The sequence below is a fragment of the Bombina bombina genome, chromosome 3 (genome assembly GCF_027579735.1).
Source record: "Bombina bombina isolate aBomBom1 chromosome 3, aBomBom1.pri, whole genome shotgun sequence".
Taxonomy (NCBI): domain Eukaryota; kingdom Metazoa; phylum Chordata; class Amphibia; order Anura; family Bombinatoridae; genus Bombina; species Bombina bombina.
The window spans coordinates 303,055,767-303,078,237 of record NC_069501.1 but is presented as its reverse complement, the minus strand read 5'-3'; the positions used below and the strand labels follow the sequence as shown (position 1 = coordinate 303,078,237).

Sequence of the window (22,471 nt, the reverse complement as noted above, 5' to 3'; positions counted from 1 at the left end):
CAGTCCACGGCCCGCCCTGTCTTTTTAAGGCAGATCTAAATTTTAATTAAAACTTCAGTCACCACTGCACCCTATGGTTCCTCCTTTCTCGTCTTGTTTTGGTCGAATGACTGAATATGACATGTGAGGGGAGGAGCTATGTAGCAGCTCTGCTGGGTGATCCTCTTGCAATTTCCTGTTAGGGAGAGAATATATTCCATAAGTAATGGATGATCCGTGGACTGAACACACTACAAGAGAAATAAATTTATCAGGTAAGCATAAATTATGTTTTCTTGGCCGCCAAAGCAAACACCAGGAAATGATGCAATTTGCATCATAACAAGCGCAAATAATGATGAGACTTGCGCCACCATAGACGCAACTTTGCGGCCAAAATATTTTTCACGTCACGAATGACACACAAAAAACGTCATTTTGCATCCTTGCGAGCCTAGTCTGCCGGTGAAAATTTGGAAAACAAAGTCAAATTAGAAGAACTGGAACCCCAGGTAAGAAAAATAATCTTCCCAAACATAATTTTCATACTGAAACTGATAGGCTGCAAAAAAGAGAAATATACATAGACCTGACTCATGGCAAATATAAGCAAACACATATATTTAAAACTTTCCTATATAATATAAAGCACCAAACATAGCTGAGAGCGTCTTAAAAAAAATGATACATACTTACCAGAAGACACCCATCCACATATAGCAGACAGCCAAACCAGTACTGAAAAATATCAGCAGAGGTAATAGTATAAGAGTATATTGTCGATCTGAAAAGGGAGGTAGGAGATGAATCCCTGCGACCGATTACAGAGAGCCTTTGAATAGATTTCCCATGGGTGAAAACATATAATCAACATGAAATACTCCCTTCACATCCCTCTGGCAAACACTGTACTTTGAGGAATTGGGCTTAAGAATGCTAAGAAGCGCATATCACAGAAGAAATCAAGTACAACTTGCTTCACCACCTCCATAGGATGCAAAGTTTGTAAAACTAAGGTATGAGTGTGGTGAGGGGTGTATTTATAGGCATTTTGAGGTTTGGGAAACTTTGCCCCCTCCTGGTAGGAATGTATATCCCATAAGTCGCTAGCTCATGGACTCTTGCCACTTACATGAAATAAATAATTGTGGCCACACAAAATATTGACACTTTGGGCCCAATTTGGACATTTCCACTTAGGGGTGTACTCACTTTTGAAAAGAAAGAACAACACGGAAGGGGCGCCAATGGTGCAGATCAATGGAGATTCTGAAGGTGTACCAATATAATATGATCACAGGGTACTCACAATAGGTGAAGGCATTCAATTATGCCAATAGGGGCGGGCTGGATTTTGGCAGCAATCCAGCTGGCTGAGCGAAACGGCAGCTCTCTATCAGCATCCAAACAGAGAGAAACTAAAGATGTAAAACAAAGTATAGAGGCGCCAATTAGTGTACTCACTTTTGTTGCCAACGGTTTAGACATTAATGGCTGTGTGTTGAGTTATTTTGAGGGGACAGCAAATCTACACTGTTATACAGGCTGTATACTCACTCACTTTACATTGTAGCAAAGTGTCTTTTCTTCAGTGTTGTCACATGAAAAGATACTATAAAATATTTACAAAAATGTGAGGGGTGTACTCACTTTTGTGAGATATCTCTCCCCTCTCTCTCCACATACTTAAAAAAAGTGCTCATAGCTATAGAGTGTCTAAATGTTACTTACCAGTAGACAATCGTCCATCAGCAAAGAAGCAGTAGACAGCTGAACCATTATGGAAAACATATCAGCAGAGGTTATGTAAGAGGAGTATATTGTAGATCCATAAAGTGAGGCAAAAGACAAGTCCCAGCGTACAATTATGGAGTGTTTATAAAAAATAAAAATAAATCACGAGTTGAAAAAAGAATCACAAACTATGTGTGACGTGGAAGGGGTTATAAAGGGCACTTGGGGTTTGAGAATCTATGCCGCCTCCTAGTGGTAGAGAAAAGTAATTCCCAGAAATAATGGATCGTGTACTCTCACCACCTGTATAAAAGAAATGTATGCTCTATTTGAATCATTAAATAAATATTATAGGTTTCTTTAACCCTCAATTGAAAGTAGAAAATGGTCATAACCTAACTCACTAACAACCAGGCAATTATAGCGCTGGGTAAATGGGGGGCTATTACAAAGCTGCCATCTACCCCTCAAATTTAATTAGAGGTGTATGCAACCCCTCATGTGAAAGGAGTAAGTCCCCCTCTTTTAAATGAAGGGTCAATTAATCACCTATTCTGTGTTTGATTAGGGGGAGGAAGCACTTTTAGAGCCTTTATTTCCTCCATAAAAGAGGGGTATGGAAATTTTTTTTTGTAAAGGTGTAGAAAAATGACAAAATTAAATTCTTCTAATTATTGCCATTGAACAACAAAGCTATAACATTTTAACCTATGGTGTTTTAGCAAGGTGGACAGATGTGGGGCTATAAAATGTGTGTTTGAAATATTTAGGAATGAATGGCTACATAGCAATTGGCAGCACAGCAATGTGGCCCTTGGCCTATACTGCCATTTAAACCATCCCTCCATATAAAAAAAATTGTGGTGCAATATTTTAAAATCTTCTAAGTTATCTCTAGTTTAAATCATAGGAATTGATGCACAAAACTAATCCTCATCTGTTCTTAACTTAGACAATTAATCAGACAAAATACTGAAACCAAAACATACCATAAGAACACCAAAAGACCACCAATCCGCACTTTGTGTATGCCCCCGTCTATTAACTACTTCTGGAGCCATGTATTCTACAGTGCCACAGAAAGAATAGGCTTTTTTTTCATGGTCAACAGACTCTTTACTAAGGCCAAAATCTGCAAAAGATTTAACTAAATAAATATATCACATATATTGCAGGACACTTCATCAATAATAGTATATTTTATTCTTTATTCTTGCCACTAATTTGTATAATAGTTGTGCATACCTGTTAACTTTATGTGGCCTTCTTCATCAAGCAATATGCTAGAAGAAATAGTGAGATGTTGATTATCATACAAAACAACTACCGTAAAGCAATACTATTTTATCTTATGCTAAGGATATAATCTCAAAACATGCACTACTTATTCTATTTGGAAGGAAAAAACATTATTGGAGATGACATAAAATGTTTGTTTGTCAATCTGCATTAGGAATATAACTAAACACTGGGATACATTTATTAAGCATCTGAAGCTGATGCGAGCCTGCTTGCTGCAAGTTAAGCAGTGGTAATACTACTTGCTAATTTAGGGTGACTGACAGTCCCTGCTCATGAGCGAGCAAGGGTGGCACTGCAAAAGTAAAATACACATGCAATGTTAAATGCGGGCAGTGAATGTAAGAGTCCGATGCCTACTCGCCATGACCATATGCAGACAGGTTTCCAAGTAGGGAATCCTGTCCCCCTGTGATTTGATAAATGGGGCAAACTGCGTACAGTGGAAAAGAGCAACAGTAATTTGGTACATTCCACTTATCTAATGCAGTCACGCTGAACAAAATCTTGACAAAGCTCTAGGAGGATCCAGAATTTTAGAACAAAAAAGCTCCTGTAAAAAGGATTCTATGAAAGAGAACATTTTCTTAAATTCTAAACTGATTACAAATTGCACCCTATACTGATAAAAAGGCATGTGGGGAAATACAGCTCAGGTTGATTGAATGATAAGTCACTTGGGTAAATCATTTGCTATCTATTTCCTCACTTAGAGATAATCTAAGGCAGTAAAACAGAATAATTAGCTGATATAAAGCTATGCAATATATTAATAGTCATACAATATTTACTGTTAGAAAAAGGAAATGTATGCATACCTGATAAATGTATTTCTTTTACGATATGTCCACGGATTTCATCCTTACTTATGGGATATCGCCTCCTGGTCAGCAGGAGGAGGCAAAGAGCTCCACAGCAGAGCTGCATATATAGCTCCTCCCTTCCCTCCCACTCCAGTCATTCGACCGAAGTTAGGAAGAGAAAGGAAAATCCAAGGAGCAGAGGTGACTGAAGTTTAACAAAAATAAAGACCTGTCTTAGAAAATGACAGGGTGGGCCGTGGACTTGTCATATCGTAAAATAAATAAATTTATCAGGTAAGCATAAATTTCCTTTTCTTTTACAAGATATGACGAGTCCACGGATTTCATCCTTACTTATGGGATACAATGCCAAAGCTATAGGACACGGATGAAAGGGAGGGACATGACAGGAACCTAAACGGAAGGCACCACTGCTTGAAGAACCTTTCTCCCAAAAACAGCCTCAGATGAAGCAAAAGTATCAAATTTGGAAAATTTGGAAAAAGTGTGAAGAGACAACCAAGTTGCCACCTTGCAAATCTTTTCAACAGAAGCATCATTTTTAAATGCCCACGTGGAAGCCACAGCTCTAGTAGAATGAGCCGTAATTCTTTCTGGAGGCTGCTGTCCAACAGTCTCATAAGCAGCACGGATGATACTCCTCAGCCAAAAAGAAAGGGAAGTAGCTGTAGCTTTCTGACCCCTATGTTTCCCAGCAAACACCACAAAAAGAGATGATGATTGACGAAAATCCTTAGTCATCTGCAAATAGAACTTCAAGGCACGGACTACATCCAAATTATGTAACTGACGATCCTTCTTAGAGGAAGGAATAGGACACAAGGAAGGAACAACAATTTCCTGATTAATATTCTTGTTAGAAACAACCTTCGGAAGAAAACCAGGTTTAGTACGTAACACCACCTTATCAGAATGGAAAATAAGATAAGGAGAATCACATTGCAATGCCGAAAGTTCAGAAACTCTGCGAGCAGAAGAAATAGCAACCAAAAATAAAACCTTCCAAGATAATAACTTAATATCTATGGAATGCATGGGTTCAAACGGAACCCCTTGAAGAACATTAAGAACTAAATTTAAACTCCAAGGAGGAGTAATGGGTCTAAACACAGGCCGGATTCTAACCAAAGCCTGACAAAAATATTAAACATCTGGAACATCTGCCAGATGCTTGTGTAGCAAAATGGACAAAGCAGAAATCTGTCCCTTTAGGGAACTTGCTGACAATCCCTTCTGCAATCCTTCTTGGAGAAAAGAAAAAATCCTGGGAATCCGAACCCTACTCCATGAGTAACCCTTGGATTTGCACCAATAAAGATATTTACGCCATATCTTATGGTAAATTCTAGTAACAGGCTTACGTGCCTGAATCAAAGCATCAATGACCGCATCAGAGAACCCCCGCTTAGATAAAATCAAGCGTTCAATCTCCAAGCAGTCAGCTGCAGAGAAATTAGATTCGGATGAAGGAAGGGTCCCTGAATTAGAAGGTCCTGCCTCAATGGAAGCTTCCACAGCGGCAGAGATGTCATGTCCACCAGATCGGCATACCAAGTCCTGCGAGGCCACGAGGGAGCGATTAGAATCACCGAAGCCCTCTCTTGTTTGATCCGAGCAATTACCCGGGGGAGGAGAGCAAACGGTTGAACGACCAAGGCACTGCCAAGGCATCTATCAGTTTGGCCTGAGGATCCCTGGACCTGGATCCGTATCTCGGGAGCTTGGCATTCTGACGAGATGCCATCAGATCCAATTCCGGTCTGCCCCACTTGAGAATCAGGGAAGTAAAGACCTCCGGGTGAAGCTCCCATTTCCCCCGGATGAAATGTCTGTCTGCTCAAAAAATCCGTCTCCCAGTTGTCCACTCCTGGGATGTAGATTGCTGACAGATAACAAGAGTGAGTCTCCGCCCACCGAATTATCTTGGATACTTCCATCATCGCTAAGGAACTCCTTGTTCCTCCCTGATTGATGTAAGCCACAGTCGTGATGTTGTCCGACTGAAATCGGATGAATTTGGCCGAAGCCAACTGAGGCCAAGCCTGAAGTGTGTTGAATATTGCTCTCAACTCCAGAATATTGATTGGAAGTAGAGACTCTGAAGGAGTCCACACACCCTGAGCCCTGGCGTCCTTCGTCACTATCACCCATGAGGGTCTGTGGAAGCACGTCCCTTGGGACAGATGATCCGGCGACAACCAACAAAGAAGAGAGTCCCTCGTCTCCTGATCCAGATTTATTTGAGGAGACAAATTTACATAATCTCCATTCCACTGTCTGAGCATGCTCAGTTGTAGAGGTCTGAGATGAAAACGAGCAAACGGAATGATGTCCATTGCCGCTACCATCAACCCAATTACCTCCATGCACTGAGCCACTGATGGCCAAGGATTGGACTGAAGGGTTCGGCATGTATTTAGAATCTTTAACTTTCTGACTTCCGTCAAGAAGATTTTAATGGACACTGAATCTATTAGAGTTCCCAGGAAAGGAAACCTTGTCTGTGGAATTAGTGAACTCTTTTCTAGATTCACCTTCCACCCATGAGTCCTTAAAAAGGACAGAACCATGTCGGTATGAGACCTTGTCAGCTGGTAAGACGAAGCCTGGATTAGAATATCATCCAGATAAGGTGCCACTGCAATGCCCCGCGGTCTGAGAATCGCTAGCAAAGACCATAGAACCTTTGTGAAGATCCTGGGTGCCATGGCCAGCCCGAAAGGAAGAGCCACGAACTGAAAATGTTTGTCCAGAAAGGCAAACCTTAGAAACTGGTGATGATATCTGTGGATAGGAATGTGAAGATATGCATCCTTTAAAGGGACACTAAACCCAAAATTTTTCTTTCATGATTCAGGTAGAGAATACAATTTTAAACAACTTTCCAATTTACTTCTATTATCTAATTTGCTTCATTTTTAAGATATCCTTTGTTGAAGAAATAGCAATGTACATGTGTGAGCCAATTACACGAGGCATCTATGTGCAGCCACCAATCTGCAGCTACTGGGCCTATCTAGATATGCTTTTTCAGCAAAGAATATCAAGACAATGAAGCAAATTAGATAAAATAAGTCAATTAGAAAGTTATTTAAAATGGCATGCTCTTTTTAAATCATGAAAGAAAAAATGTGGGCCTTCATGTCGCTCTAAGTCTACGGTAGTCATATATTGACCCTCCTGGATCAATGAAAGAATTGTCCGAATCTTCTCCATCTTGAAGGATGGGAATCTGAGAAACTTGTTTAGACTCTTGAGATCTAAAATGGGTCTGAACGTTCCAGTAAAACCCCTGCCCCAGTTCCTGAATTGGGACGGGACGAATTACTCCCATAGTGGAGAGGTATTTTACACAACGTAAGAACGCCTCTCTTTTTGTCTGGTCTACAGACAACCGTGAAAGAAGAAACCTTCCCTTGGGAGATAATTTTTGAACTCCAGTTGATACCCATGAGACAATTTCTAGTGTCCAGGGATCCTGAACATCTCTTATCAAAGCCTGGACAACGAGAGAAAGTCTGCCCCCTACTGGATCCGGTCACGGATCGGGGGCCGCCCCTTCATGCTGTCTTGGGAGCAGCAGCAGGCTTCTTGGGTTGTTTGCCCTTTTTCCACGCCTGGTTGGGTCTCCGAGTGGACTTGGCTTGAGCAAAGTTTCCTTCCTGCTTAGCTGAAGAGGTAGAAGGGATTCCCTTGAAATTTCGAAAGGAACGAAAATTACTCTGCCTCCTTTGTTTAGATGTCTTATACTGAGGGAGGAGGTGTCCCTTACCTCCCGTAATGTCAGAAATGATCTCTTTCAATTCTGGCCCGAATAGGTTCTTTCCTTTGAAAGGAATAGCCAAAAGCTTGGATTTAGAAGACACATCCGCAGACCAAGACTTCAACCATAAGGCTCTGCGTGCTAAAATGGAAAAACCTGCATTCTTAGCCGCCAACTTGGCAATCAGAAAAGCAGCATATGTAACAAAAGAATTGGCCAGTTTAAGGGCCTTAATTCTATCCATTATTTCTTCCAAAGGAGTCTCAGACTTAAGGGCCTCTAGGGCGTCAAACCAAAAAGCAGCCGTAGTTGTGACTGGTACAATGCAAGCCGTTGGTTGCAATAGAAACCCTTGATGAACAAATAGCTTTTTTTAGAAGACCCTCCAACTTTTTATCCATAGGGTCTTTGAAGGCACAACTGTCCTCAATAGGGATAGTCGTACGCTTAGCCAGGGTAGAAATGGCTCCCTCCACCTTAGGAATTGTTTGCCAAGAGTCCCGAACGGTGGCAGGTAAAGGGTACATCTTAAAAATAGGAGAAGGAGAGAACGGTATACCCGGTCTTTCCCATTCCTTAGAAATAATTTACGAAATTCTCTTAGGAATCGGAAAAACATCAGAATAAGTAGGGAATTCCAAATACCTGTCTATCTTACACAATTTTTCTGGAGGGACCACAATAGAGTCACGGTCATCCAGAGTAAGCAGAACCTCCCGCAGTAACAGTCGAAGGTGTTCAAGCTTAAACCTAAAGGACATCACGTCCGAATCTGTCTTGGGTAATGCACTACCTGAGTCAGACAGTTCCCCTTCCGATAGAACCTCCCTACCCCCCCCTCAGATTACTGGGAGGGAACATCAGAGATCGCCATCAAGGAATCAGAAGTCGCTTGGACCACCTGGGTCTCTTTTATACAACGTTTACCCTGTAGTACTGGCAACTTAGATAACACTTCTGTAAGAGTTGATGACATAACTGCAGCCATATCCTGCAGAGTGAATGGCGCAGACGCCGTTGAGGAACATGGTGTCGCCTGCGCGGGCATTATGGGCTGAGACGCTTGGGGAGAAAATTGCGGTTTATCCCGAGTCTCCTCAGTCTGAGGATAATCATCATTATCATTATCTAATAAAATTTGCTCTTTACACTGTAATGCCCTATTAATACATGAGGGACAAAGTGTAACAGGGGGCTCCACAATAGAATTTAAACACAGAAGGCATGTATGTTGTTCGTCATCCATTGTGATAAATTGAAACAAAAAAGCCAAACAAGTTTGTCTAATTGTATTGAGCATATTAAAATTAGCTCACAAACTTATTATACAGTGAGTACTGTATCTTTAAAAGAAAAAATACTGCACCACACAATTTAATAGTTGCTGTATGCGGCTATTGCAATAACACTCCGGTATAATTCAGAGAAAAACTGTCACCTCGCCGCAGCAGCTCCTACCTGCTCCCGCGACCAGACTAAGCAGGCACAATCCGGCGCACCTAAGTTGCTTGTATGTATCCCTCAAGCCGACTTAGGAGCCGAGATAAAAAGATGCCATCCGGAACCACCACAGTAACACAGCGCTGTCAAAGTGTGCAAAGTAGCAAGACCCGCCCATCGTGGGCATTAATCTCAACCACCATGCGGCCTATTATCGGAACGTATCACAAACTAAATTTGCACATGAATTATCCCCAGCGACAGCCAGCCCAAAGATTGCTTTACTCAAAGTTAACCCCACACAGTATGTCCCAGTGCTTCAGGCCCAAATTTAATGCCAGAGTGCCTGGTTATACAAACGTCCCATACATTATCTCCCAGTGCCCTTAGTGTCTGGAAAATAAAAGTAACGTTTCTTGTGCCCATATTCCAGCGCTTCTGGATTATCAAACTGCCAGAGTGTCTGGATCATTCTACTATCTGATAAAGGGATACTTTAATTTTAACCCCCAACAGCATAGTATCAGTACAGTTAATCTGAGATATTATTGTGCCCAGAATAAAAACACTGCACCTACCTCCATGCTGAGGAACAGCATGACAACATCACAGTATCAAGAGGTCCACTCTTCCTCCTGAGGTCCTGTGAACGAAACAGGGTCTTAGTTAGCATTCTATAAGACCATACACATAGAAGCAGCATAAGCGTGGGAGGTGCAGTGAAGATAAAAACTCCACTAGTTCCCATAGCCTAAAAGGCTAACACTCCAAACGCTGCCCTATAATAAAATAGTACACTTTGGCACCATTTGAAAAATAGAAAACTCTTGAATGAAGAATCTAACCTAACACCTCACTTTACCTCTTCCCATCACTAACACAGGCAAATAGAATGACTGGAGTGAGAGGGAAGGGAGGAGCTATATAAGCAGCTCTGCTGTGGAGCTCTTTGCCTCCTCCTGCTGACCAGGAGGCGATATCCCATAAGTAAGGATGAAATCCGTGGACTCGTCATATTTTGTAAAAGAAAGAGTCTTTAGTTTGTTAACCATGTTATTGGCTTTATAAAAGTCTGTCAGAAAAGAAATGACCATTTACAATGACAACTAAAAACAGACTAGTTATTTTAGGAGTTTTTTCCTTCCTAAACTCCATTTTAACATTTGCACTAATGCTGTTGTCACTGCCTCTTCTTTTATATTTTGGAGAAAATCATAGCCCAAGTGTCTGCAAGTATGTTCAGAGGAGAATTGCCTGGCATTTTGGGAATGGACAGACCTTGTTAAATGGGATCAGACTGATATACTTTAGGAAAGTTCTTCTCTGTGAAAAGCACAATAAGAGTTTGCTCCTAGGTGGTAAATCACCATGGAACAAAACTATTGAGCTGATCATGCCCGAGAAAGCGCTTCTCTTCCTGTATGCATTTTTAATATGACCCTGGGGAAGTCTTCCTAAGAGTGATGGGTGAAACCAGACATGGACTTCTTGCTCAATGTGCTAAGAGGAATATGGCTGCATCTTACTGAAGTGGCTTAATGAAGGCCGAAACGATTGTCTGGCATTGCCATGTTTCTTGTTCAGAATAAGATTGCCTGGTATTTCGGCGCTGGATTAACCTTGTTAGATGGGATCAGATTGATATACTTCAGGAAAGTTCTCCTCTGTGAAAAGCATTATTGGGCTAAGAGTTTGCTCCAAAAGGTAGTAAAACAAAATTTATGCTTATCTGATAAATTTCTTTCCAGGCATGGAGAGTCCACGAAACATTCTAATTACTAGTGGGATATTCACTCCTGGCCAGCAGCTGGCGACAAAGAGCAACCCAGCAGAGCTGTTAAGTGTCACTTCCCTTACCCATTACACCCAGTCATTCAGCTGAAGGGAAACGGAAGATAACAAGGATATAGAGGTGCCTGAGGACTTTACAAAAAAAACTGCTGTCTTAATTTGAATAAGTGGGGGGGGGGGGGGGGTCATGGACTCTCCCTGCCCGGAAATAAATACATTTATCAGGTAAGCATAAATTTTGTTTTCTTTCCTATGGCATGGAGAGTCCACAAAACTTTCTAATTACTAGTGGGAACCAATACCCAAGCTAGAGGACACAGAATGAATATGGAGGGAGAGCAAGACAGGCAGACCTAAACTGAAGGCACCACCGCTTGAAGAACTTTTCTTCCAAAAGATGCCTCAGCTGAGGCAAAAGTATCAAATTTGCAGAATTTGGAAAAAGTAAGTATAGAGGACCAAGTGGCCGCCTTACAGATTTGCTCCATAGAAGCTTAATTTTTTAAAGCCCATGAAGATGAAACAGCTCTAGTGGAATGAGCTGTAATTCTCTCAGGGGGCTGCTGTCCAGCTGTCTCATAAGATAAACAGATAACATTTCTCAATCAGAGAGAAAGAGTGGAAGAAGTGGCCTTCTGACCCCCACGCTTACGAAAGAAAACAACAAAAAGGGTAGAAGTCTGCCGAAAATCTTTAGTTGCTTGAAGGTAAAATTTAAGAGCACACACAACATCTAAGTTATGCAAAAGACGTTCCTTCTGGGAACAAGGGTTAGGACAAAAAGAGGGAACAAAAATTTCCTGATTAATATTGCGATCCGACACTACCTTAGGTAGAAACCCCAGCTTAGTACGAAGGACCGCCTTATCAGCATGAAAAATAAGGTAAGGGGAATCACAATGCAGAGCCGAAGGTTTGGAAACTCTGCGAGCAGAAGAAATAGCAAGAAGAAACAAAACCTTCCAAGATAGTAATATTAACAGAATGCATCGGCTCAAAAGGAGCCTGCTGAAAAAATCTAAGAACAAGGTTAAGACTTTAAGGGAGGAGCAACAGATTTAAACACAGGGTTAATTCTGACTGAACAAAAGACTGAACATCTGGCAGAACTGCCAGACGTTTATGCAGAAGAATAGACAGAGCAAAAATCTGACCCTTAAAAGTACTGACTGACAAACCCTTCTCCAGGCCCTCATGAAGAAAAGCCAAAATTCGAGGAACCCTTACTTTGTTCAAAGAAAAACCCTTTGAATCACACCAATGAAGGTAAATTCTGCGAGTAACTGGTTTACAAGCATGAAGCATAGTATCTATGACTCTCTCAGAGAAGCCACGTCTAGCCAAACTTAGACGTTCCATTTCCAAGCAGTCAGCTTCAGAGAAACCAGATTTGGATGAAGAAAGGGACCCTGAAGTAGAAGGTCCTTCCTTAAAGGCAACCTCCACAGCGGAAGAAATGGCAGTCAACCAGATCCGTGATCCAGATCCTGTGAGGCCATACAGAAGCTATTAGAATAACAGAAGCTCTCTCCTGTTTGATGCGAGCAACTACTCGTGGAAGCAACGCAAACAGAGGAAACAGGTATGCTAGATTGAAGCTAAAAGGAACCGCTAGAGCATCTACCAGAACTGCTTGAGGATCTCTTGACCTTGAACCGTACTTTGGAAGCTTGGCGTTTTGACGAGATGCTATCAGATCCAACTCCGGAACCCCCCACCTGAGACAGTTATTATTGTGAAAACCTCTGGGTGGAGAGCCCACTCTCCGGGATGAAAAATCTGCCTGCTTAGAAAATCCGTCTCACAGTTGTCTACCCCCGTTATGTGGGTGGCAGAGAGATGGCAATCGTGAGACTCCGCCCACTGAAGGATGCAAGTCACCTCCTTCATTGCCAAGGAACTCAGAATTCCTCCCTGGTGATTGATGTAGGCCACCAAGGTGATGTTGACTGACTGAAATCTGATAAATCGGACCAAAGCTAGTTGAGACCAAGCTTTTAAAGCATAGAAATTGCTCTCAACTCCAAGATGTTTATTGGAAGAGATGACTCCTCTGGAGTCCACAGACCCTGTGTCTTTAAGAAACCCCAAACTGCTCCCCAGCCTACATCCGTGGTCACAATCACCCAGGAAGGCCTCAGGAAGCATATGCCCGAAGACAGATGATCCTGCGAAACCCACCACGAGAGTGAGACTCTTGTTGGGGAATCCAAATTTATCTTCTGCGACAGATCTGATGGAACCGAGCAAAAGGAATGATGCCCATGGAGGCAACCATCAATCCAATCACCTCCATGCATTGAGCCACAGATAAACAAATAGACTAGAAAGATAGGCAAGAAACATGAAGTTTGGATTTTCTGAAGTCCATCAGAAAAATCTTCATGTACAGGGAATCTATGATTGTTCCCAAGAAACAAACCCTTGTATCTGGAACAAGGGAACTCTTTCCCAGATACACTTTCCACCCATGGGAACGTAGAATAGACAACATCTCTGTATGAGATCTTGCCAGATCAAAAGATGGTGCTTGAACTAGAACGTCGTCTAGATAAGGCGCCACAGCAATACCTTGAGACCTTATCACAGTCAGAAGAGACCCCGGAACTGTTGTAAAAATTCTGGGAGCTGTAGCAAGGCTAAAAGGAAGGGCAGCAAACTGGAAATGTTTGTCCTGGAAGGTAAACCTTAGATACTAGAAATGATCCCTGTGAATAGGAACATGAAGATACGCATCCTTCAGCTATATGGTCGTCATGAACTGACCCTTTTGGACCAAAGGAAGAATAGAATGGATGGTCTCCATCTTGAAGGACGGAACCCTGAGGAATTTATTGAGACACTTTAGGTCTGGAATGTGACGAAAAGTGCCCTCCTTCTTGGGAACTACAAATAGATTGATTTGAATAGAATCCTAGACCCTGTTCCACTAGAGGAACTAGAACAATCACTCACAGGGATGATAGGTCCTTTACACTGTTTAAGAAAGCCTCTCTCTTTATCTGGTTCGCAGATAACCTTGACAAGTGGAACCTGCCCCTGGGAGGACAAGATTTGAATCCTATTCTGCAACCGTGGGATACTATATCTATGGCCCAAGGATCTGGAACAATGCGTATCCAAGCCTGCTGAAAAATAGAAAGCCTGCCCCCCCAACTTGATCCACTACAGGAGCGGGGCGGCCCCTTCATGTTGATTTAGATCTAATGGAAGGCTTCTTAGCTTGCTTCCCCCTATTCTTGGAAGAGGAAGATTTCTGTCCCTTAAAGTTACGAAAATTAGAATTCTGGCAACCCATAGGTCTATTCGTTTTATCCTGAGGTAGGAAAGAAACCTTTCCACCTGTAATGTCAGAAATAATTTCTGCCAGACCTGGCCCAAACAAGGTTTTACCCTTATAAGGCAGAGAAAAAAGCTTGGACTTGGATGTAAGATTTTAACCACAGAGCTCTACAAGCTAAAACGGTAAGACCAGAAATCTTAGCACCCAACCTAAGAACTTGCATGTTGGCATCACAAATAAAGGTATTGGCTAGCTTGAGAGCCTTGATCCTGTCTTGGATCTCCTCTATAGTAGTCTCTTCTAAGGATAAGATTAGATAAATCATTGCACCAGTAAGATGCTGCCCCCGCAACTGTAGCAATACTAGCAACAGGTTGCCACTGTAATCCCTGATGAATGTACATCTTCTTCAAAAAAGCCTCAAGCTTCTTATCCATGGGATCCTTGAAAAAACAACTATCTTCAATAGGAATAGTAGTTCTCTTAGCCAGAGAAGAGATAGCTCCCTCTACCTTAGGCACCGTGCGCCACAAATCACGAATAGCATTAGCAACAGGAAACATTTTTAAAAACAGGGGACGGGGGAAAAAGAAATCCCTGGTTTATCCCATTCCTGAGTTATAATATCTGCAATACGGTCTGGAACTGGAAATACTTTCACTGATGAGGGTATATCATATACCCTATTAAGCTTACTAGACCTCTTTGGATTCTCCGCAACAGATGTGTCTGATTCTTCCAAAGTAGCAAGGACCTCCTTCAAAAGAACTCAAAGGTGTTCTAACTTAAATCTGAAATTAATCTCCTCTGAATCTGCAGAATTGGTCACTACAGTATCAGAATCTGACAATTCCCCCTTTAAAGCCACTGAAGAATCATCCTCATCAGATAATTGAGACAAACTGACTAATGCAGCCTTAGCAGAGTCAGCCCAACTAACATCAATTTGTTTAGATTTCCTCTTACGCTTACCAGAAAGCTTTGGAAAAGCTGCTAAAGATGAAGAAACAGCCAAAGAAATCTGCGCAGCGAAATCCCCAGGTAAAAAAAAACACTCCCAGGAGGTTGAGAGGGACCGCAGGACACTGCATATGAAGCTTGAGGGGAAAGCTGAGGCATAGCTAGGATAACACTATACTGAGAGAAAGGAGGCTCAGGGAGAGACATCTTATCTTTAAACTTTAAAGTTTTATTTAGACATGAAGAGCAAAATTGTAAAGGAGGAATTATCTTAACCTCCAAACACAATAAGCATTTTTCAAATGAATCAACTTCAGTATTAGTGTCCATAATTGGGAATCAGTTCCTAACAATTAACAAAAACATTTTAAATGCCAAATTAAGTTTATTTATATGAAGCAAAAAAACAAACACCTGAAACCCTCAGCTCTGCAGAGGTCTTACCCCTCCAGAAGTTGCTATCCCACTTACACAGACAACCGGACACACCCGGTAGCAAAATACACCACCTTGTAACTAACCTCTCTATAACAGCCAAATCCACTTGCCATTGTAGATAGAGGAAACTGCAACCTCCAAACTCGCCGCGGGAATCTCAGATCTGAATAGAGAAGCCGAAAACCGGAAGGAGGAGCCGTCAACGTGACCGCAATTAAAAAAAACTTTTTTTTTTTTAAATAACTGCGCCAAACAAAAACGGCGTGAAAACAAACATTAGCACAACAAAAGTGATTGCACCAAATAAGCTAAGCTGAAAAAGCGATTGCAACACCTGTCAAACACTAAATACACTCTCCAACTCTGAACCCCAATAAAAAATAATGCCTCTTTTCACATAAAAGCAGTGCCCCTAAAACAGATTCAAATACTTTCAACAAGGATTTACCCCTATAGTGCCGGTACCTTCAAACCTAGAAGGGAAAGCACATAACTGTGGATCCTGCTATGTCAGGTAGGAGCTGTTTTCTGAGGTGTGGCTGCTTCACCATTTCTACCAGGGACCTATAGAAAAGAAACAACAGAGTAACCAATCCTGGCTTTCTATAATAGGCGTAGCAATGTTAGAAGTAGGGCCGCAACAACTAATCGGCAAGTTTGATCATAAAAATAGTCAACAAATCTCATTATCAATTAGGTGGTCAGCGATTAGTTGGTCAGTTACACAGCACCAGCTGCTTTAATCTGATGATCTACTGCAACTAAGATTGTGCAAAAAAAACAGAATTTATGTTTACCTGATAAATTACTTTCTCCAACGGTGTGTCCGGTCCACGGCGTCATCCTTACTTGTGGGATATTCTCTTCCCCAACAGGAAATGGCAAAGAGCCCAGCAAAGCTGGTCACATGATCCCTCCTAGGCTCCGCCTTCCCCAGTCATTCGACCGACGTAAAGGAGGAATATTTGCATAGGAGAAATCATATGATACCGTGGTGACTGTAGTTAGAGAAATTAAATCATCAGACCTGATTAAAAAACCAGGGCGGGCCGTGGACCGGACACACCGTTGGAGAAAGTAATTTATCAGGTAAACATAAATTCTGTTTTCTCCAACATAGGTGTGTCCGGTCCACGGCGTCATCCTTACTTGTGGGAACCAATACCAAAGCTTTAGGACACGGATGATGGGAGGGAGCAAATCAGGTCACCTAGATGGAAGGCACCACGGCTTGCAAAACCTTTCTCCCAAAAATAGCCTCAGAAGAAGCAAAATTATCAAATTTGTAAAATTTGGTAAAAGTGTGCAGTGAAGACCAAGTCGCTGCCTTACATATCTGATCAACAGAAGCCTCGTTCTTGAAGGCCCATGTGGAAGCCACAGCCCTAGTGGAATGAGCTGTGATTCTTTCAGGAGGCTGCCGTCCGGCAGTCTCATAAGCCAATCTGATGATGCTTTTAAGCCAAAAAGAGAGAGAGGTAGAAGTTGCTTTTTGACCTCTCCTTTTACCAGAATAAACAACAAACAAGGAAGATGTTTGTCTGAAATCCTTTGTAGCCTCTAAATAGAATTTTAGAGCACGAACTACATCCAAATTGTGCAACAAACGTTCCTTCTTTGAAACTGGATTCGGACACAAAGAAGGCACAACTATCTCCTGGTTAATATTTTTACTAGAAACAACTTTCGGAAGAAAACCAGGTTTAGTACGCAAAACCACCTTATCTGCATGGAACACCAGATAAGGAGGAGAACACTGCAGAGCAGATAACTCTGAAACTCTTCTAGCAGAAGAAATTGCAACCAAAAATAAAACTTTCCAAGATAATAACTTAATATCTACGGAATGTAAGGGTTCAAACGGAACCCCTTGAAGAACTGAAAGAACTAAATTGAGACTCCAAGGAGGAGTTAAAGGTTTGTAAACAGGCTTGATTCTAACCAGAGCCTGAACAAAAGCCTGAACATCTGGCACAGCCGCCAGCTTCTTGTGAAGTAAAACAGATAAAGCAGAAATCTGTCCCTTCAAAGAACTTGCAGATAATCCTTTCTCCAAACCCTCTTGTAGAAAGGATAGAATCTTAGGAATTTTTACCCTGTTCCATGGGAATCCTTTCGATTCACACGAACAGATATATTTCTTCCATACTTTATGGTAAATTTTCCTAGTTACAGGCTTTCTAGCCTGAATAAGAGTATCAATGACAGAATCTGAGAACCCACGCTTTGATAAAATCAAGCGTTCAATCTCCAAGCAGTCCGTTGGAGTGATGCCAGATTCGGATGTTCGAACGGACCTTGAACAAGAAGGTCCCGTCTCAAAGGTAGCTTCCATGGTGGAGCCGATGACATATTCACCAGGTCTGCATACCAAGTTCTGCGTGGCCACGCAGGAGCTATCAAGATCACCGAAGCCCTCTCTTGATTGATCCTGGCTACCAGCCTGGGAATGAGGGGAAACGGTGGGAACACATAAGCTAGGTTGAAGGTCCAGGGCGCTACTAGTGCATCTACTAGAGTCGCCTTGGGATCCCTGGATCTGGACCCGTAGCAAGGAACCTTGAAGTTCTGACGAGACGCCATCAGATCCATGTCTGGAATGCCCCATAATTGAGTTATTTGGGCAAAGATTTCCGGATGGAGTTCCCACTCCCCCGGATGAAATGTCTGACGACTCAGAAAATCCGCTTCCCAATTTTCCACTCCTGGGATGTGGATTGCAGACAAGTGGCAGGAGTGAAGCTCCGCCCATTGAATTACTTTGGTCACTTCTTCCATCGCCAGGGAACTCCTTGTTCCCCCCTGATGGTTGATATATGCAACAGTCGTCATGTTGTCTGATTGAAACCTTATGAATTTGGCCTTTGCTAGTTGAGGCCAAGCCTTGAGAGCATTGAATATCGCTCTCAGTTCCAGAATGTTTATCGGGAGAAGAGATTCTTCCCGAGACCATAGACCCTGAGCCTTCAGGTGTTTCCAGACCGCGCCCCAGCCCACCAGGCTGGCGTCGGTCGTTACAATGACCCACTCTGGTCTTCTGAAGCTCATCCCTTGGGACAGGTTGTCCAGGGTCAGCCACCAACGGAGTGAATCTCTGGTCCTCTGATCTACTTGGATCGTCGGGGACAAATCTGTATAATCCCCATTCCACTGTCTGAGCATGCACAGTTGTAATGGTCTTAGATGAATTCGCGCAAAAGGAACTATGTCCATTGCCGCAACCATCAAACCTATTACTTCCATGCACTGCGCTATGGAAGGAAGAAGAACAGAATGAAGTACTTGACAAGAGCTTAGAAGTTTTGATTTTCTGGCTTCTGTCAGAAAAATCTTCATTTCCAAGGAGTCTATTATTGTTCCCAAGAAGGGAACTCTTGTTGACGGGAATAGAGAACTTTTTTCTACGTTCACTTTCCACCCGTGAGATCTGAGAAAGGCTAGGACAATGTCCGTATGAGCCTTTGCTTGTGGTAGAGACGACGCTTGAATCAGTATGTCGTCCAAGTAGGGTACTACTGCAATGCCCCTTGGCCTTAGCACCGCTAGAAGGGACCCTAGTACCTTTGTGAAAATTCTTGGAGCAGTGGCTAGTCCGAATGGAAGTGCCACAAACTGGTAATGCTTGTCCAGAAAGGCGAATCTTAGGAACCGATGATGTTCCTTGTGGATAGGAATATGTAGATACGCATCCTTTAAATCCACCGTGGTCATGAATTGACCTTCCTGGATGGTAGGAAGAATTGTCCGAATGGTTTCCATCTTGAACGATGGGACCTTGAGAAATTTGTTTAGGATCTTGAGATCCAAAATTGGCCTGAATGTTCCCTCTTTTTTGGGAACTATGAACAGATTGGAGTAAAACCCCATCCCTTGTTCTCCTAATGGAACAGGATGAATCACTCCCATTTTTAACAGGTCTTCTACACAATGTAAGAATGCCTGTCTTTTTATTTGGTCTGAAGACAATTGAGACCTGTGGAACCTTCCCCTTGGGGGTAGTTCCTTGAATTCCAGGAGATAACCTTGAGAAACTATTTCTAGCGCCCAAGGATCCTGAACATCTCTTGCCCAAGCCTGAGCGAAGAGAGAGAGTCTGCCCCCCACCAGATCCGGTCCCGAATCGGGGGCCAGCATCTCATGCTGTCTTGGTAGCGGTAGCGGGCTTCTTGGCCTGCTTACCTTTGTTCCAGCCTTGCATCGGTCTCCAGGCTGGCTTGGTTTGAGAAGAATTACCCTCTTGCTTAGAGGATGTAGAATTCGAGGCTGGTCCGTTTCTGCGAAAGGGACGAAAATTTGTTTTATTTTTAGCCTTAAAAGACCTATCCTGAGGAAGGGCGTGGCCCTTTCCCCCAGTGATGTCTGAAATAATCTCTTTCAAGTCAGGGCCAAACAGCGTTTTCCCCTTGAAAGGGATGTTAAGCAATCTGTTCTTGGAGGACACATCCGCTGACCAAGACTTCAGCCAAAGCGCTCTGCGCGCCACAATAGCAAAACCTGAATTTTTCGCCGCTAATCTAGCTAATTGCAAAGTGGCGTCTAAGGTAAAAGAGTTAGCCAACTTAAGTGCTTGAACTCTGTCCATAACCTCCTCATAAGAGGATGCTTGATTGAGCGACTTTTCTAGTTCCTCGAACCAGAAACACGCTGCTGTAGTGACAGGAACAATGCATGAAATTGGTTGTAGAAGGTAACCTTGCTGAACAAACATCTTTTTAAGCAAACCCTCTAATTTTTTATCCATAGGATCTTTGAAAGCACAACTATCTTCTATAGGGATAGTGGTGCGTTTGTTTAGAGTAGAAACCGCCCCCTCGACCTTGGGGACTGTCTGCCATAAGTCCTTCCTGGGGTCGACCATAGGAAATAATTTCTTAAATATAGGGGGAGGGACAAAAGGTATGCCGGGCCTTTCCCATTCTTTATTTACAATGTCCACCACCCGCTTGGGTATAGGAAAAGCTTCGGGGGGCACCGGGACCTCTAGGAACCTGTCCATCTTACATAATTTCTCTGGAATGACCAAATTGTCACAATCATCCAGAGTAGATAACACCTCCTTAAGCAGAGCGCGGAGAGTTCCAATTTAAATTTAAATGTAATAACGTCAGGTTCAGCTTGTTGAGAAATTTTTCCTGAATCTGAAATTTCTCCCTCAGACAAAACCTCCCTAGCCCCTTCAGACTGGTGTAAGGGCATGTCAGAACCATTATCATCAGCGTCCTCATGCTCTTCAGTATCTAAAACAGAGCAGTCGCGCTTTCGCTGATAAGTGGGCATTTTGGCTAAAATGTTTTTAATAGAATTATCCATTACAGCCGTTAATTGTTGCATAGTAAGGAGGATTGGCGCACTAGATTCACTAGGGACCTCCTGAGTAGGCAAGACTGGTGTAGACATAGAAGGAGATGATGCAGTACCATGCTTACTCCCCTCACTTAAGGAATCATTTTGGGCAACATTATTATCAGTGGCATCATTGTCCCTACTTTGTTTGTCACATTCATCACATATATTTAAATGGAGAGGAACCTTGGATTCCGAACATACAGAACATCGTCTATCTGATAGTTCAGACATGTTAATAGGCATAAACTTGATAACAAAGCACAAAAAACGTTTTAAAATAAAACCGTTACTGTCTCTTTAAATTTTAAACTGAACACACTTTTTTACTGAATATACGCAAAAGTATGAAGGAAATGTTCAAAATTCACCAAAATTTCACCACAGTGTCATAAAGCCTTAAAAGTATTGCACACCAAATTTGAAAGCTTTAACTCTTAAAATAACGGAACCGGAGCCGTTTTTACATTTAACCCCTATACAGTCCCTGGTATCTGCTTTGCTGAGACCCAACCAAGCCCAGAGGGGAATACGATACCAAATGACGCCTTGAATAAGCTTTTTCAGTGGATCTGAGCTCCTCACACATGCATCTGCATGCCTTGCTTCTCAAAAACAACTGCGCATTAGTGGCGCGAAAATGAGGCTCTGCCTATGACTAGAAAAGGCCCCCAGTGAAAAAGGTGTCCAATACAGTGCCTGCCGTTTTTTTAATAAAATTCCCAAGATTAAAATAACTCTCCAAAGTTATAAACCATTAAATATGCTTATAAAGTAATCGTTTTGGCCCAGAAAAATGTCTACCAGTCTTTAAAGCCCTTGTGAAGCCCTTTTATTCTTATATTGAAAATTAAGAAAATGGCTTACCGGATCCCATAGGGAAAATGACAGCTTCCAGCATTACCAAGTCTTGTTAGAAATGTGTCATACCTCAAGCAGCCAAAGTCTGCTCACTGTTTCCCCCAACTGAAGTTAATTCCTCTCAACAGTCCTGTGTGGAAACAGCCATCGATTTTAGTAACGGTTGCTAAAATCATTTTCCTCTTACAAACAGAAATCTTCATCTCTTTTCTGTTTCAGAGTAAATAGTACATACCAGCACTATTTTAAAATAACAAACTCTTGATAGAAGAATAAAAACTACATTTAAACACCAAAAAACTCTGAGCCATCTCCGTGGAGATGTTGCCTGTGCAACGGCAAAGAGAATGACTGGGGAAGGCAGAGCCTAGGAGGGATCATGTGACCAGCTTTGCTGGGCTCTTTGCCATTTCCTGTTGGGGAAGAGAATATCCCACAAGTAAGGATGACGCCGTGGACCGGACACACCTATGTTGGAGAAATTGAATTTATTTTATCTTTTTTCTATCCGATTAATCGGACAATAATCATCCGATTAATCGGATAGAAAAAATAAATAAAAATGTTTGCACAATACCATGTGCAGGAGTTCATCGGATTGAAGCAGCTGGTGCTGTGCAATTAACCAACTAATCGCTGACCACCTAATTAATAGAGATTCTTTGACAACTATTTTTATGAGCAATCTTACCGATTAGTTGTTGCAGCCCTAGTTAGAAGTTTAAGCAAAGACCACCTCACCGTCTTCTAAGTGCC

At 42.3% G+C, this 22,471-nt stretch overlaps 1 protein-coding gene across 2 annotated transcripts in view; it reads right to left on the bottom strand.

Moving 5' to 3' along the window:
• RPS6KA3 (ribosomal protein S6 kinase A3) overlaps positions 1 to 22,471 on the bottom strand; it is a 466,291-nt gene that overhangs the window by 221,878 nt on the left and 221,942 nt on the right. For both annotated transcript variants that reach the window (XM_053706379.1, XM_053706380.1), the window contains 2 exons: positions 2,959 to 2,996; positions 2,703 to 2,845 (listed from right to left, as the gene is read on the bottom strand). In XM_053706379.1, the coding sequence (XP_053562354.1) occupies positions 2,703 to 2,845; positions 2,959 to 2,996 (181 nt within the window). The remainder of the gene's footprint in view (positions 1 to 2,702; positions 2,846 to 2,958; positions 2,997 to 22,471) is intronic.